Source organism: Muntiacus reevesi, chromosome 1 (genome assembly GCF_963930625.1).
Source record: "Muntiacus reevesi chromosome 1, mMunRee1.1, whole genome shotgun sequence".
NCBI lineage: Eukaryota > Metazoa > Chordata > Mammalia > Artiodactyla > Cervidae > Muntiacus > Muntiacus reevesi.
Window position 1 is genome coordinate 112,912,096 of NC_089249.1, and position 18,282 is coordinate 112,930,377.

General features: G+C 35.7%; 1 protein-coding gene across 1 annotated transcript in view; it reads left to right on the top strand.

The window, feature by feature from the left end:
- The window catches only part of HFM1 (helicase for meiosis 1), a 122,391-nt gene extending 106,852 nt beyond the window's left edge, over positions 1–15,539 (top strand). The window contains exons 34-40 of the mRNA XM_065905402.1: positions 1,181–1,260; positions 2,266–2,369; positions 7,628–7,741; positions 9,079–9,169; positions 14,211–14,322; positions 14,416–14,564; positions 15,307–15,539. Coding sequence (XP_065761474.1) covers positions 1,181–1,260; positions 2,266–2,369; positions 7,628–7,741; positions 9,079–9,169; positions 14,211–14,322; positions 14,416–14,564; positions 15,307–15,376 — 720 coding nt within the window. The 3' untranslated portion in view covers positions 15,377–15,539. The remainder of the gene's footprint in view (positions 1–1,180; positions 1,261–2,265; positions 2,370–7,627; positions 7,742–9,078; positions 9,170–14,210; positions 14,323–14,415; positions 14,565–15,306) is intronic.
- The last annotated feature ends 2,743 nt before the right edge of the window (positions 15,540–18,282 follow it).

Consider the following 18,282-nt stretch of genomic DNA (forward strand, 5'->3'; position numbering starts at 1 on the left):
CCAGGGCAGAGAAAGAGACACAGATCTTTTTAAAAACTGAAGTAATGCAGTATATCTGGAGTTCATGTATAAGTAGGAGGGTGGAGACACATAAGGGTGAAGAAATAAGTAGGATCTCGATCATGAAAACAATTTTGCTATTTTAAAGATTTGGACTTTATTCTGAAAGGGAAATCACTAAAGGACTTTAATCAGTGGCTGTTTTGTAAAGTTCACTCTGGATGCAATGTAGAGAATGGATTAAAGATAATAGAAAAAGAGTGTAAGGATTCATTTGGGAGCTTTTGCAGTAATCCAGGCAAGACAATGGCCTAGTCTCATGTAGTGGCAGTAGCAATGGAGAGAAGTGACTGGGTTTAAAATATTTTTCAGAGGTAGAATCAGCTACATTGGTACTTAATTGCTTATGAGAGGTGAAGTAGAAGAAATTGTTAAAGATGATGCCTAGCCTTCTGGGATTCCCTGGTGACTCAAACGGTAAAGAGTCTGCCTGCAATGTGGAAGACCTGAGTTTGATCCCTGGGTCAGGAAGATCCCCTGGAGAAGGAAATGGCAACCCACTCCAGTATTCTTGCCTAGAGAATCCCATGGATGGAGGATCCAGGTGGGCTACAAAGAGTTGGACACGACTGGGTAACTTCACTTTCACTTTCTGGCTTGAGCAATTGGGGAAAAAGTGGGGCCTCACTAGGGTAAAAACTCTAAAGGGAAAGCAAGTTTGGAGGAATAGAGACATGATAAGTTCATTTGAGAAATACTGAATTTAGAGGCCTACAAGATGTCTAGGTAAAGATGTTCTATAAACAGTTGGATATAGCTGTTTGAAAGTCAGGAGAGAGCTGAACTAGAAAATCAGGAAAGAGAACTGAGCTCAGATCTACAGAGGGCTACAGATTTGAGTCGTTCATGTGTAGATGGTAACTGAAGCCATGGGAACAAACGAGATCTTTGAGAATGTGTAGAGTAAAAAGAGAAGATTGCCTAGTGAAGAAGAACCATGAAGAATATCAGGATTTAAGAAGGGCCTGAGAAGGAGATTTGAATTGAGAATTAGCCTGTGTTTCTTATAATTTGTTGGTTTTGGGACTATATGTGTCAGTAGGAATTTTGCTGTTTGTCTCATTTGTTAAAAGGTATTGATGTGAAATTGATAGTTGAACTTGTTATTTTTCATTAATAGATGCAGATGAATAAATCTCCAAGTGTGGACCTTAAAGACTTTGGTTTTGCTCCAAAACCTTCTCTTCCCAGTATAGCAAGGTACAAATATAATGTTAATATCTGAGGTAAACTATTCATCATAAATTGTTTCTCCAAATAATCATTTACTCAGAGAAAGATTGTTACTGGCTACCTTTAAATCATAGTAATTAGTTAGTTTTATAATGAGGTAATGACACCATAAGAGTTTTATCTTTTGTACCCCAGGTTTTTTAGAACTCTGTAGTTATAGTATACTTTTAACATAGATCAAATCATCTCTTTCTTGGAAAAGCTAGTCATCCTATGTGTCATGCCCTCAGGTTCTCTCTACCTTATAAACTTAACAGGTGACAAGAGTATACTTTAAAAAGGGAAATCATGTTAGTGTACAAAGTCCAATCTTTTCTGTTTAGGGCCCGCTCTATATAAATAATATCTCAGATTTATAAAATATATAACTTAAAAATTGAGCTTTTGTGCATTATTTCTTTTGACCTTAGCAACAACCTGGCTTATAAATCAAGGTATTTTTTATCTCATTATATAGATGAAATAACCAGAACTCATATTCCTAGTAAGCAGAGGGCTCTAGATGAGAACTCAGCATTCTTTTCCTATATTATGATGCCTGAAAGATAACAGTATATGTAATTTCCCTTCCAGATAAGGGCATTCCATATGCTGGGATGGCATTTAATATACTTAACAGTCAGTACAGAACAGCCACTGACCAATCAGAATAGATGCCAACAGTACTTCAAGAGATCCTAGCTTTTGTTATCTAACTGAAAGAAGCATTAGCAATAAGTTTTTAAGGCTACACATAGATATTGGGAATCTATGGGGGCATGTGAAGATGACTACATGACCTAAGTAGTTGTCATTTCCATTAAACAGCGATTTTTTTTAACCCTTTACTACTCAGGCTAGTACAGTTAATCATAGAAGTACTGAGTAGATGAACCAGTTTTTTTCTCACTTAAATGAATAAGTAGTTTTCAAAGTCAGATTAATTGTAATATTTTCTTTAACATTTTCATGGTTTTATTTATCTTTATAAAGGTCAGAATATTTAAACACACCTGAATTGCCTGTAATGGAGCAGAGGGATCAGCATGAGATCTATACAAAAGGTCAACAACAACCATCGGCATATCAAGACAAAGGTAAATTACTGTTGATATTTACTTGAGCGAGAATATGATTTATCACTACTTTGGACTGACAAGCAATGTTATTGAAAAGCCAACATCTAAAATTATTATCATTACTAACTTGTCAATATTTTTCTCTTCAGTTATTGATCCAGTTTCAAATTCTTGGGTCTGTTATTTCAGATGGTCTTTCTGTGTCTGTCACAGATTTTTAAAATCTTTTCCTACATAGCATTGACTATTTGATTCATGTCAATGTATGGCAAAAACCTTCACAATATTGTAATTAGCCTCCAATTAGAATAAATAAATTAATTTAAAAAGATCATATGAGGAAAAGCTGAGAATATAAGGGTTCTTTGAACATTTGAAGTATTAAAATGCCAAACTATTACTTTTATGTGTCTTTAGAATTATTTGAAATAATTTTTTTGTTTATAAAATTAGTTTCATTTTACAAAATAGCTGTGTGACTTTGGTAAAATTATTTAACCTCTTTTGAGCTTAATCTTATCTTTAAAATTAAGGAATAGAAAATTTAGTGACTTTAATATCTCTGTAGATCTTAAAACTATGATTTTTACAGTCTCTATGATAATGTGAGACTATAACTGAGTTTATGGGATATTTGTAACATTTGTAATATAGATTTGCTTTATATCTGTGTCTGTCACTAAATTAATGAAATAACGCATATAAATTCTTCAGTGTTGGGCCTGGTTCCTCCTTAGTCCTTATCATGCCATTAATAGTACCATTTCTTTGGATCATGGTACCAATAGCCAGTCTGTTAAAACATTTAAGAAATAATTCTGGCCATAAAGTTGTTTATTCAAGTACCTATACATAGAAATGGTAAGCTTGGGGTTTTCTGATAACAATTTCATATGTGTATTGTTTTTTACTTCTATTGCCACCCTTTCTTTCATTCTTTCACTCTATTGCTGTCACTAGCCATAATTTAAGATCTGAAGTAGGCAAGGACTTGAGTACCCACCACCCCTTGTGACACTGTGGCACTCATTAGACCCAATATCAAAAAAACAAAAAAAAATTCCCTGACCTCATCTAGAATATCAGAGCATTTATCCAATTTGTTGAAAGCCTGAAAAATATCATTACAACATGGATAGAAAGTGTAAGATTGTTAGCCCTCTTGTCTTTATCTCTCTTCAACCTATAGCCCTCTAGCTTACTCCTTGGATAGCTACTCTATCCCCTGCCCTTCTCCAAACCAGAGTTTATCCTTCCCTCTGATTACTTTCATGTTGTCTTTACATAGTTTTTCTACTTTTATTTCTTTCCCACCCGCCATTCCAAATGTGATTTGTATTATGATACAAAAGTCTCATCTAAATACTTTACACCCCAATAGTAACTATACCCATCTTTTACTGAATGCCTCCCCCATTTTTTAAAAGAAGTTGTATAATATAGTAATTAAACTTGCAGGATATAGAAATAATCTGTCTAGGTTCAAACCCTATCTCATTTAGTAGTTGAATGACTTTTCAAAACTTACCCAGTTTGTCTCAATTTCATCATCTGTTATATTTTAGGAATTTTAGGATTAAATGAGATAATGTGTGTAAAGCTCGTAGTATAGTATCTGGTACTATTATTAATAGTAATTGAGTATATTCATTATACTTTTTACACATTAGTCTTTGGTGGCAAAACATATTTTAAATGTATTCAAATATTGCTCTTAAGACTGTTTTAAGAAAAACATGGCATTTTTTATCATCTGTATTCCATGTTCAAGAAGAGAAGAAGAAAAGATTTTAGAAATTATATGAGAAAGCATGTTGAATTGTACAATTTAAATTGTAAGGGACCTTTGTGCAACTTCTCATTTTACAGTGAAAGAAGCCAAGACTCAAAGAGATTAAATGACTTGTCCAAAATCACATATCTAATTAATGGCAAGGCTAGAAATAGATTCCATATCTCTTGATTCCCAAGCAATACCATTTCTATAAAATGAAATTGACTTTTAGTTATCAGTGGAGAATTGAAAATCAAACCTATAATATATGAACTCTTTCAACTTTCCACCCCACAGCTATATATTTCTCTGTTTCTGTACTCATCCTTAACTGTTTTAAAAAAGAGAATTACCTTTTCTTCTCTTTAAATTTTATCCTTTCATCTGTAATCTTAATTTTTCCAGTTCTGCCTCCTCTGGAACTTTTGGAGACCAGCTGTGTCTCTTCTTTTGCCCTTATTTTCAATATCTTCTCCTTATGGTCTCTTTCTTTCCAACATACAAATATGCTCACGTCTCTTCCTTCTTTAGTTGCCAGTCCCCATCAAGCCAGGGCTTCTCAGGTAGTAAAGAATCTGCTTGCCAAGCAGGAGAATTGGGTTCAATCCCTCTGGGTCAGGAAGATCCCCTGGAAAAGGAAATAGCAGGCAATTCACTCCAGTACTCTTGCCTAGGAAATCCCATGGACAAAGGAGCCTGGTGGGCGACAGTCCATGGGGTCGCAAAAGAGTTGGACATGACTTAGCAACTAAACAGCCGCAGCCCATCTAGCCAGATGGTCCTCTTCTCTATATTTCCATTGCACTTTGTACCTACTCTTTGTAGAACATAGATATGTATGTATTATCAAGGTACAAAAGTAGAATAATGTGAACTGGAGTTGGAGGTAGAGTAAAAGGATAAAGAAAGTTTTGGATAGTGTAGAGGTTATTTAAAGTGAAGAAAAATTTTACTGGAGTGAGCTTATACCGGCTTGTGAGAGTATAAGGGGATTCTTTCAGGCATTATTAAAGTTTAATTATATAAAGTTTCAATTAAATAAATTATATTAAAAACTAAGACTGTAAATATTAAAAACTCTCCATTTCCTCATTATTCTACTACATTTTACTATTATCTGTATTCCTGGTGGCTCAGTGAGTAAAGTCTGCCTGCAGTGCAGGAGGACCGTGTTCCATCCCTGGCTTGGGAAGATACCCTGGAGAAGGAAATGGCCACCCACTTCAGTATTCTTGCCTGGAGAATTTCATGGACAGGGGAACCTGGTGTGCTGCAGTCCATGGGGTCACAAAGAGTCGGACACGACTGAGTGACTAACACTAACACATGAGATTTACATCTATATTTGTATCCGTACAATGGAAATAACTTCATAAAGAGGTGCTATTGTGCATTTCTTCCCAACTTTGCATTCAGTTGTGTCACATTGGTAGCTTGAAATCGGTCATAGTGGGAATCTTTACATCATAGAAGTCAGCAGACAATACAAATCATGGCTTGACTTACTGTTTATACTTAAGAAAGTGACAGAGAAAATGTTAAAAGTGCAGATTTGTTCAGTGTCATGCCTGTAGCCCTTACATTGTGGATAGCATGGAAAATTGAAAGAATATTCTTCTAGCTTGGAAAATTATTATCTAATTCAGCAAAGAAGTTGCTTAAGTCTTTAGTTGAATGAGTGAAGTTCCAACATGTCTTTTTTGTTTAACTTTTATTAAAGAAAGAAAGTGAAGTCGCTCAGTCGTGTCCGACTCTTTGCAACCCCATGGACTGTAGCCTACCAGGCTTCTCCATCCATGGGATTTTCCAGGCAAGAATACTGGAGTGGGTTGCCATTTCCTTCTCCAACTTTTATTAAAATCAACAAAAATATCAACCAACATTTGAATTGACAAATGAATGTGAGAACTACATTTATTAATTGCAACCATATGTTGATACAGATAGAAGAGTTTGGCAAAATTCAATGAAAACATTCAGTGATAATCAGTTAGATGTGTGGAATTTACAATTGAGCATGCTATGTATATTATCATGTGTAAATTGTGTGCTACACATCCTTTCAGCTCAGTTCAGTTCAGTCGCTCAGTCGTGTCCAACTCTTTGTGACCTCATGAACCACAGTACACCAGGCTTCCCTGTCCATCACCAACTCCCGGAATCCACCCAAACCCATGTCCATTGTGTCGGTGATACCATCCAACTATCTCATCCTCTTTCATCCCTTTCTCCTCCTGCCCTCAGTCTTTTCCAGCATCAGGGTCTTTTCACATGAGTCAGCTCTCCACATCAGGTGGCCAAAGTATTGGAGTTTCAGCTTCAACATCAGTCTCTCCAATGAACACCCGGGACTGATCTCCTTTAGGATGGACTGGTTGGATCTCCTTGCAGTCCAAAGGACTCTCAAGAGTCAAAAGCATCAGTTCAAAAGCATCAATTCTTTGGTGCTCAGCTTTCTTTATAGTCCAACTCTCACATCCATACATAACTACTGGAAAAACCATAGCCTTGACTAGACGAACCTTTGTTGGCAAAGTAATGTCTCTGCTTTTCAATATGCCGTCTAGGTTGGTCATAACTTTCCTTCTAAAGAGCAAGCGTCTTTTTATTTCATGACTGTAATCACACATCCTTTACATATAATAAATACATATAATACATATATATGCACAAAATTTTTTGGAGAAGCAAATTATTGACTATTTATTAACACACTACTATGGAAGCTGCACAGGTAAAGACATTTAGTTTCCATAATAATCATACGTGTTACATGCTATTATTATCCCATTTCTGCAGAAGAGAAAACTAGGCTCAGAGTTTAAATTACTTGTCTAAAATCATCCAACCAGTAAATCAGAGAGGTGGAATTTTCACCTGGGTAGTCTGACTCTAACCCAGGCTACGTACAATGGATATACAATGGGTAGTCTGGCTCTAAACCCTGGTTATATACAGTGAATAACACTGAGGATATTTTAGCAAGAGAAAAACAAAGATATATTTTCATAGCAATACTCAAAATTAACTACTTGTAAGGAAGAGAGGTGGGAGAGGAAGCCCATTTTAGAAGCTATTACAATCCAATCTTAGATTATTCTTATGAAGGAATTAAGAGGGAAAATTAATTTTATCTAGAAAAATGCCTTGAAAATTAAATTTAGTGTAGCAATCAATCACCACATGTAATGTAGTAAATAAAATTGGTTGACTACAGTACTCAATAGTGCTTGACCCCAGTGCTTTAGAAAACTACTGCTAAAGACCTCTGTCAGTATTAACAGCTGAAAGGTGTGTTTCATATGTCAATACATAATGATGCTTATGGTTTTAAAAGTACCTATACTTACTTATATAAACACATGACAGATGTTTCTCGATGGACCTATTCTAACAACTTCAAGTGAAAAAGTCCCTCAAACAATTCTGTTCAACAGAAATCTTAATGCATCTGGAAACTAGAATTTGACAGATGTGATTAAAAATAACTTCTCATTTTCAGAAGTTTTGAAAGTGAACTTTGAACTGGGAAATGAAGTTTGGGATGACTTTGATGATAAAAACTTAATAGAAATTACTAGCTTTTCAGCTGAAACTGAGAAGACAAAACCATCAGGTAAATAGCATGAAATATATTTCATTTGTATGTATTTTTGTATATATGTATTGTATGTATTTTATTTGAAATGTATGTATTTTAGAATGAAATAATTCATAAGAAATTCCTCGAATGTTTTTCAGTCAAGTTTTTGAAACTAATTTTATTTGCCTTTTTGGTGCATGTACTTAATTAGCTTTGATTTATTCAGATTATAATTTTTAGCAAAACTAAAAATGTGGCCCTCTCACAAATAACATTTCCTATCCCTAGGACAGAGGTCAAGGTTATTCCATAATGATGATATAGCAAATGAGCTTTTTCTATTCTGTTGTCCCTTCTCTTGTTAAAGGCTGTATTCAAATTCAGATTTATTGAATTTTCCCTCATAAAAGAGACTATCCTGCTCTCCATTTTAAGATTTCACATGGTCTGGTAATGTTTTTGAAAGACAAAAATGTTCCTTTTTTTTTTTTTTAACTTTTTATTTTGCATTGGGGTATAGCTGATTAACAATGTTGTAAAGTTTCAGGTGAACAGTGAAGGGACTCGGCCATACACATACATGTATCCATTCTCCCCCAAACTCCCGTCCTATCCATGCCACATAACACTGAGCAGAGTTCCATGTGCCATACAGTAGGTCCTTGCTGGTTGCTGGGGTTGGGAGGGGCAGGGAGGAGGATGGGGGAGGCAATAGTTAGGGAGTTTAGGATGGACATGTAAACAATTGCTATATTTAAAAATATTCCATTTTTTAAAATATTTTTATATGCTAGAAAACAACATAAAAATATTATTTCTACCAGAAATAATACCTGAATTGACTTTTCAGGTATAAATAATTAAGAGGAAAAGATTAGTTTCTCCTGTATTAGATATTGTGTTTAAATCATATACAATCCAAAAATAATGGAATTAGGCCTTTGAGTTACTGGCAAATTCAGCCTATTTCAGTGAAACAGAGAAGTGAAAACCTTGGTAAGTAGAAGACAAGATAGCGAGCTGGAGAGACTCTGTCCCAGGATGGCTGACAGCAGGAAATCAGCCCCTTGCAGATCACTGAAAATATTGAATAACTTCAACTTGATCATTTACATGGCTTATAAATGAATAAAAGTGGTTTGGGGGCCTCTTAATATAGTGACTAATAAGCTAACCTATGTGTTATGTAGTTTTACTCCATTAGCTTCACTCCTTTGTTTTAAATATGCACAGTAAATTTAATTGTTGAGTAATTTTCATTCATTTTAGCCAGATCATATCTGTTTGCAGAGAGTCCTTGTAGAACTTGTGAAAAGCTTTATTCATCTGTTTCCTGGTATTTTATCTCAAAATGTTATCTCTTTACCTAGGATTTGGAAACACTTTGAGTTCAAGTACTGGGGAAAGTAAGCTACCGTTCCAAGAATCAAAAGGCCAATTCCAAAGAGAAACGTCAAAGAGGCAAGTTCTAGAACTTTGGTTTCAAATACTTATGACTTTATATTTTCATGACATGTAAGTAGAAAGGAGGATCATGTCATTAGATGGCAGAGAAGCAGTAGGGTATCAGCCAAGCTAATCTCTCTTAATCTTAGAGCAGTTTTTCTCAATGTCCTCTTGTCAGACCATACAAATCAAAATTACCGTGTGTGTGTGTGTGTGTGTGTGTGTGTGTGTGTGCGTGCACACGCGCGCACTTAGTCACTCAGTTATGTCCAACTCCTAGGGGAGCACATTAAAAATGCACATTCCTGGGCCCCCATGCTAAGCCTACTGAATCATGGTCTCTGCGGCTGAGGTGAGGAATCTTCACTTTTCACAAGATGTGAAAACTGAATAAGAGTTTGACAGGGAGATGAACTTCCCTGGTGGTTCAGTGGTTAAAAATCTGCCTTCCAGTGTAGGGAACACAGGTTCAATCCCTAGTTAGGGAACTAAGATCCCACATGACGCCGGGCAGCTAAGCTCACGCACTGCAGCTTCTGAGCCCACATGCCGTAACGGAAGGATCTCCCCTGCTGCAATGTAGATCCCAAAGATCCTGTGTGTTGCATCTAAGATCAGACACAGCCAAAAATAAATAAACATTACGAAAACAAAACCGAGTTTAGCAGGTATAAAAGAGAAGACTAATAGCTGAAAAAAGAAGAGAAGCGAAAGGCAAAGGAGCAAAGGAAAGCTATACCCATTTGAATGCAGAGTTCCAAAGAATAGCAAGGAGATATAACAAAGCCTTCCTCAGTGACCAGTGCAGAGAATTAGAGAAAAACAACAAAATGGGAAAGACTAGAGATCTCTTCAAGAAAATTCGAGATACCAAGGGAACAATTCATGCAAAGATGGATACAATAAAGGACAGAAATGGTAGGGACTTAACAGAAGCAGAAGATATTAAGAAGAGATGGCAAGAATACACAGAAGAACTATACAAAAAAGATCTTCATGACCCAGATAACCACGATGGTGTGATCACTCACCTAGAGCCAGACATCCTGGAATGCGAAGTCAAGTGGGCCTTAGGAAGCATCACTACGAACAAAGGTAGTGGAGGTGATGGGATTCCAGTTGAGCTATTTCAAATCCTAACACATGATGCTGTTAAAGTGCTGCACTCAACATGCCAGCAAATTTGGAAAACTCAGCAGTGGCCACAGGACTGGAAAATGTGTTTTCATTCCAATCCCAAAGAAGGGTAATGCCAAAGAATGTTCAAACTACCACACAATTGCACTCATCTCACACACTTGCAAAGTAATGCTCAAAATTCTCTAAGTGAGGCTTCAATAGTATGTGAACCATGAACTTCCAGAATTTCAAGCTGGATTTAGAAAAGGCAGAGGAACCAGAGATCAAATTGCCAACATCCATTGGATCAACAAGAAAGCAAGAAAGTTCCAGAAAAACATCTACTTCTGCTTTATTGACTATGCCAAAGTCTTTCACTGTTGGGATCACAACAAACTGGAAAATTCTGGGAGAGATGGGAATACAAGACCACTTGGCCTGCCTCCTGAGAAATCTGTATGCAGGTCAAGAACCAACAGTTAGAACTGGACATGGAACAACAGACTGGTTCCAAATCAGGAAAGGCTGAATATTGTTACCCTGCTTATATAACTTATATACAGAGTACATCATGAGAAACGCTGGGCTGGGTGAAGCACACACTGGAATCAAGATTGCTGGGAGAAATATCAATAACCTCAGATATGCAGATGACACCACCCTTATGGCAGAAAGTAAAGAAGAACTAAAGAGCCTCTTGATGAAAGTGAAAGAGGAGAGTGAAAAAGTTGGCTTAAAGCTCAACATTCAGAAAACTAAGATCATGGCATCCGGTCCCATCACTTCATAGCAAATAGATGGGGAAATGATGAAAACAGTGACAGACTATTTTTTTGGGCTCCAAAATCACTGCAGATGGTGATTGCAGCCATAAAGTTAAAAGACGCTTGCTTCTTGGAAGAAAAGCTATGACCAACCTAGACAGCATTTTAAAAAGCAGAGATGTTACTTTGCCAACAAATGTCTATCTAGTCAAAGCTACAGTTTTTCCAGTAGTCATGTATGGATGTGAAAGTTGGACCATAAAGAGGGCTGAGCACTGAAGAATTGATGCTTTTGAACTGTGGTGTTGGAGAAGGCTGTTGAGAGTCCCTGGGACTACAAGGAGATCCAACCAATCCATCCTAAAGGAGGTCAGTCCGAATATTCATTGGAAGGACTGATGCTGAAGCTGAAACTCCAATATTTGGCCACCTGATGCAAAGAACTGACTCATTGGAAAAAACCGTGATGCTGGGAAAAATTGAAGGCTGGAGGAGAAGGGGATGACAGGGGATGAGATTGTTGGATGGCATCACTGACTCAGTGAACGTGAGTTTAAGTAAACTCCTGGAGTTGGTGATGGACAGGGAGGCCTGGCATGCTACAGTCCATGGGGTCACAAGGAATTGGTTACAACTGAGCGACTGAACTGTATGCATTCCAGGTAGAAGAGTGTATGTAAAGGGAAAAGATTTGAAAAGGCATCTGGTGCTCAAGGGTCAGTAAAATGGGTCTATGTTGCCACAGAATTAAGGCTGAGATTGCTGAGGTCTGTGAGGGGCCATGAATGCCATATTTAGATACCTGTGCTGTATCCAGTAGGTCAGGGTTCACAAACTCAAACTGCTTCCAGATCTGATGGGCCAAGGTTAACTGCAGAGTGCCCCCTATAAATGGAATAACCACTGCTCAGAGTTAACCAGGTGTTGCAGTGTAGGAACTGTAAGTCTAGTGTTGTCAGATTTTCTGATTTTTCAAAAAAGCTAAGAATCTAAAATTTATGTGACATCTCCTGACATTTAAATTTTGACAACTAATTTTTTTAAGTATCTGCAGCACCCGTTATCCAAAAAATAATAATAATGCTTATAGACCCATTGTAGCCTAGTTAGCTCTGGGTTCTGATCTCCATAGTAGGCAGTGAAGAAACATCCAAGATATTTAAGCTATATAAGGCTATTTAAGCTTATAACTATTAAGGTTATATAATTCAATCAGAAAAATACCATTGCAGCAGTGATATGTAGAATGAATTGTAGAGGGTGGGATCACCAGGAGCATAGTGTCCAGAGAGAAAGGCAGGCCATGATAAGGCCTCAGCTGGGGCAGAGGTGATAGAAACTGAGAGATAGAATTGGATTTTTGAGTCGTTTCATAGATAACAAAGAGTACATTTAGAAATTGATAGACTATTACAGTAAAGGAACAGGGAAGCGTAAAGGAACAGGGAAGCATAAATGACAAGTGGTTAGACATAAATATTATTTAAGGATATAGAGCATATGAGACATTTGAAAAAAATAATATTAGAAATGTTCAACATAAAGTATCTTTGTAATGTAAAATACATTTGTATGTTGCACCTGATTAGAACTTAAGGGAGAGAAGTTATAGCCAGAGCCAAAACTTTCCCACAGAGAGGGAATGTTGGTAACTTTTTATTCAGGGTTCAGTTTTCTACTAAAGAGTTATTTCTCCTACTTTAAAATTTTTTTTAAGTTTGTAAGTGTCATATGATATTTTTGCTATTATTTAGTCATTTTACTGAACATTAGTATCAACATCACAGAATCACATATTTCATAGAATTCCAGAGTTGAAGGGAATTAAATGTCATTTAGTCTCCCCTCCACTGGGTCCTTGAATAACCATCCAACATTACTGGCAAGTAATGATGCTGTTTCCACCAAGACAATTCCAGTGACCAGGAGCTTATTCATTCTACAGTGCTCGTTTCATGTTTGGATTTCTCAGGTCATTCACTAGCTTTTAAAATTTGTCTTTTTATCATTTCCATTCATTGGTTCTAACTCTTAAGTCATACAGAGTAAACAGATCAGAAGCATCACAGTGAAACAAAGCCATGGGTGTAAAGAAAGTAGGCAAATCAAAGTAGGAAAGTAACAAGGCATATGAACAGTGTTGTGCACAACTGTAGAAAAGTACAAGTAATTTTGGAAGAGTTTAAAAGTGACCAACAGAAAATAGGTGGCTTTAAAATGGAGTTCTATCAAGACACCTCTGAGAAACTGGTTCCAGAAGTTGCTGCTGGGAAGGCCTGTGAGAGCTGAGGGTCTGTGATGAAAAGGAGACACATGCTCTTCCTTTCATAATCTGCTTACTGTTTTAATGCCTTGCCATTCCTTGCTATAAGAGGTAAAAGATTCTGTCCGAGCAATATGTGTGATTCTTCCCTACACCATCTACTATTTATGGCTCCTTGCATGACTGTCACATTTTAGCCTGTGTCAGCTTAAATTGTCACCTCCACAGAGCGGCACTCATGACCGTCTTTTTAAAGTGGGTTTGTGCTCCACACTGTTACCTACTATATTATGACTCAGTTCATTTCCTTCATATCACTTCAGGATCTGTAATTATGTTTACTGCTTGTTTATTGTCTGCACCTTTATAGATGATAACCTCCTAAAGATTTGTTTACTACTTATACTTAGCTCCTAGTACAATATCTGTCATATGGTAGTGAATCATAAATGTTTTTTAATGAATAAATTTAATCTAAAAGATTAAAGATGAACACTAATATACAATTACACATGAGAAGATAACTAGAGATGCCTGTCTACAGTGACACCAGAATAGGGAAAAGATACTAAAAGTTAAGCAAATGGGATTTAGAGAAGATTTATGGACTGCTTGATGACAGATGATTAAGCATAAGATGCAATTCTAATGAAAACTGCTGAATGATTGTTTCTGTAGGCCTTTAAAAGTAGTATTCATATTTAATTTGGAATATGTAAATTGCTTTTTTGTCAAAAAGAAAGGAGATACACCAACTTCACCATGAGTCTAAGAAATAGAGCATCAGTTGTATGGGTGATAAATATGATAAACTAATCTTATTTTCCAAAGAATTGCTGTTGATCTAAATTAAAATGGTTTGTTTCTCTTATTTGCCATATTTGACCAAGTAATTCATTTTGATTTTTAGTTTTGTTTCATCACATGAGGAGCCAAATATTTATTTATCAAATTCTGCTATGTCCAAGTTTGGTGCATCCTCCATGACACAATTGCCTCAACAATCTGGAAATGCAAGTATTATAAGAAGAAACACTTCTCTCTTTTTTCTTTTAAATACTGCCTGAATAGTTAAACCTTCAATGGTTGCTGACTTTTTTAACCTCAAAATATAGGTCCATTTACAAGAAAGAAAACAAAGTCTGTCACCAGAGATTGAAAAGCTATGCTTTACTCGCTCTGAAAAAATATCAAACTCTTCAGATTTTAATAAGAAAGTGGATTGCTTTATTAGAAGTGAATGTAAAAAGGAGACTGATTTCAGGTAAGAACTCTTTAAAAATATTTTAAGACTATACAAGTGAAAGCTTTCTACAAAGAATTTCAGCATTCCTTTTCCCTTGGTTCATTTTAAAGATCAGAACCTACATGTTTTATTTACTTAAAGATGTAAAAATTTTAGACCTCTGGTAAACTAAGCTCCTTAAGATAATTCAAAATGTCAGATGTCTCAATTTTTGAGAACCTATGTATTTGATGCTAGTAATTAAAACACTGTATTACATTAATAAACTTTTTTACTTATTTGAATATAATATGTTGATAATATGAAATATGAGGTCACTTGAGAAATGAGATCAGTTAATTTTCCTAATGTTCTAGTTGTGTTTCAGCCACCAAATTCTGTTATAATTCTACAGGTTCAAAGAAGAAGTCAGGTTAAATCTAATCAGTGCCCCTACTGCTGATCGTTTTTATGGTTACCTTTAGCAGTTTTCTTCTCCCTCTTGAATAGTCAAGGTTTGGAGACCTGTTGACTGTGATTAAATGACACTACTTTCCAAAATGTCTGAAGAAATATCTATCTAATATATTTGTCTCTACCTTTAATAGTTCATGAACTCTAATTTCCTCCAGACTTCCTATAAGATTATGCATATTGAAGTTCATTTGATAAATTACCTCTCAGCAATCTTCAAGTCTATCCATTTAATATTTTTAGTATATTATTTATTATAAATTTGTGTTATAAAAATAGTTAATTTTACATTTGCTTTTCCCCCCAGTAGGTATCATCCTGATGATGAAGCTGATGAAATAAAGTCTTTTCTGGGAATATTTGATGGTATTTTCTAAAACAGACAAAAATGCATTTTATATTAATAAGACAAAGTATAAAGACACATACTTACAAAGAATGATTTTTATTTTTAAAAAGTAGTTCATATTTGTTCAGATTTTTTTTCTTGGATTTGACCAACTTTGTTGACTTTTTTTGCAACAAAATATTTGGACTGATTTTTTCCCCCCATAATATTGTAACTTCATGAACAGCACTTTTACAGTGGCTTTGTTTCATAAGCTGATAATTAAGTTTCATTTAGAAATAATTATTTGGTTATTAATTGGATATAGACCAGAATCAATTTAATATTTTCTAAAGAAATTCTGTGAAGGCAAAATGTTTGTAGATCAGTAAATCTATTTATTGTATCAATGTTTCACCATTAAGTTACTAAATGATTTTTTTTTACTAAAGATTTTTAAGAATCTAGTGGCTATCTGAACCTTTTCTTATATCATTTCAAGCAACAATAAAGGAAATGTTAATCAGTGTAGACTGTCTTCCTTTAACTTTTTTTCAATGTGGTGAATTCTAAAACTTTGTCATGTTGATTTTTAATACAGCAAAAGTCATTTGATATTATTTTCCAGTGAGTTATCTCTCAGATTTCTTTATTAATAAGTAGTATCATAGGCACTCTAAGCAGTATTTATTATCTAATTTATTTATAGATACAGTGTGAAGTTGCAGCCACTTCAGAAATTTTAGGAATTTTTCTTCAGATATAAAAGCCTTAGAGACAAGAGAAGTAGAGAAGAAGATGAGGTTGTTGGCTGTTATTAGTAAACATTTATGAGGCATCATATGTATTAAACTTAGAACAAGTAAATGAGACTTTGTCTCTGTTGAAAAGTAAGAGTAACCAAGCCCTTATTTTAGTCATCTTTACAATTGGTGTTTCTGCATCTGAATCAATCATGCTACAACCTTTAAAGGTTATTAAACACCATTAAAATGAAAAATTGGTTCACTGCAGTCTGCTCATCTAGCATACATAGAATTTGACACTAAAGAAATAGCAGTTTAATTTAAGAAGACTTATTGTGATCTGCTAAGTGAAAAGTACTGTGCCTGGTAGTGCAAAGGATACAAATGATGAAGATACTGTTTTTGCTCTCATGGAGCTTACTTTACATTCTGGCAGAGAAGTTAAGACCTATAATATAGCAATAATAAATATAGACTACATTAGAGAAGTGGGCCTCAAGTTTCAGGATGTGTTGGAATATTCTAGAGAGCTTCTTTGAAAACAGATTGCTGAGTACCATACCCAGTTTCTGACTCAATAGGTCTAATATGGGGCCTAGAATTTGGACTTCTAACAAATTCTCAAGTGATACTGATACTGCTATTCCAGGGACTACACTTTGAGCATCACTGCAATAGAGACTTAAAGAACTATAGGAGTTCTGGAATCCCCTGATGGTACAGTGGAAGGGGTCCACCTGCCAACACAGAGGACACGGGTTCAATATCTGGTCTGGGAAGATTACACATGCAATGGAGCAGCTAAGCCTGTGCGCCGCAACTACTGAGTCTGCACTCTAGAGACAGTTCACCCCAACTGCTGAGCCCACTTGCTGCAACTGAAGCCCGCACACCCAGAGTCTGTGCTCTACACGAGAAGCCACCACAGTGAGATGCCCACACCGCAATGAAGAGTAGCCCCTGCTGCCACAACTGGAGAAAGCTCACGTACACAACGAAGACCCAGCTCAACCAAAGTAAATAAAGAATATTTTTTAAAAATAAAGAACTATAAAAAAAAAAAAAAAAAAAAAAAATAAAGAACTATAGGAGTCTGTAAGAGAGAGAGTATTATCCTGACTATGGTATCAGAGAAGACTTTATAGGGGTAAACATTTGAACGGAGCTTTGAAAGATGAATAAGATTTTGATGGGCAAATACATGAGAGAAGGACATTGTAGGCAGAGGGGACAGTTTGAGCAAAGCTCTGAGGGAGGAATAATGAATAGATAATTATAAACAGGTAAATGTTGTAGATGTTTGATCTGTACCTTGAGGTCACTTTGTGGAAGACTTTAGATGTTAAAATAAGAAGTTTGAACTTTACTCGCAAACTGATGTTTCCCAAACTTTGCTCATCATAAGAAATGTATGCATAATATAGTAAGTACACAGACTTGGCAGACTTCATCTCAGAGCAACTGATTCAGAATCTCCAGAGCACAGAACTAGGAGTTCTATGGTTTTAAGAAGCACTCCAGGTCATTTTCTATCATCAGGCAAATTTTAGAAACACTTGGGTAGATAATTTGCCATTTGAGCAAGTGCTTACCTGGAAAATTATATGTATGTTAAGTATATGTAATTCAAAACCTTGTTACGTATACTGACCACTTAAAAGAGTACAGTCACTGGGTATTCTTTCCATGAAGTGAAAAATAACCCTAAGTTTTCCTATTTATTAGTTATGCTCTAAATACATTGGGTTAACTTATTCCTATAGAACGAACCATACAGCAGAGCTTTCACAAAAATCTTTGTTGGGCTAAATTTTCAGAAGTTTTTTTTTGATTAAAAATGTCCTTAATTGACTGTTTGGTAGCTACCTCATAGGTATGGAGTGAGAATTTAGTTAAGCCACTACACAGAAAGTTCTTAGTTTAAATACTGATACATAGTGTGTGTTCAATGAATGGTAACTATTTGTACTGAAAAGAAATTGTCCTTAACAGCACTTCAAATAACCCATTGGGAAGGGGTGAGATAATACAATATTTAGTTGTCATATCTGAGTTGTGTTGAATCACATGGGACTTGAATAATGAACTCTTGATTTCCACAGATTATCATCCATAGAAAAGATTTTAATCTTAGACCTCCCTCCTATATATACTTCCTCATGCTTTCAAATAGGTCCCCTCCACTCCCATTCCCTCCTCGCCAACACTC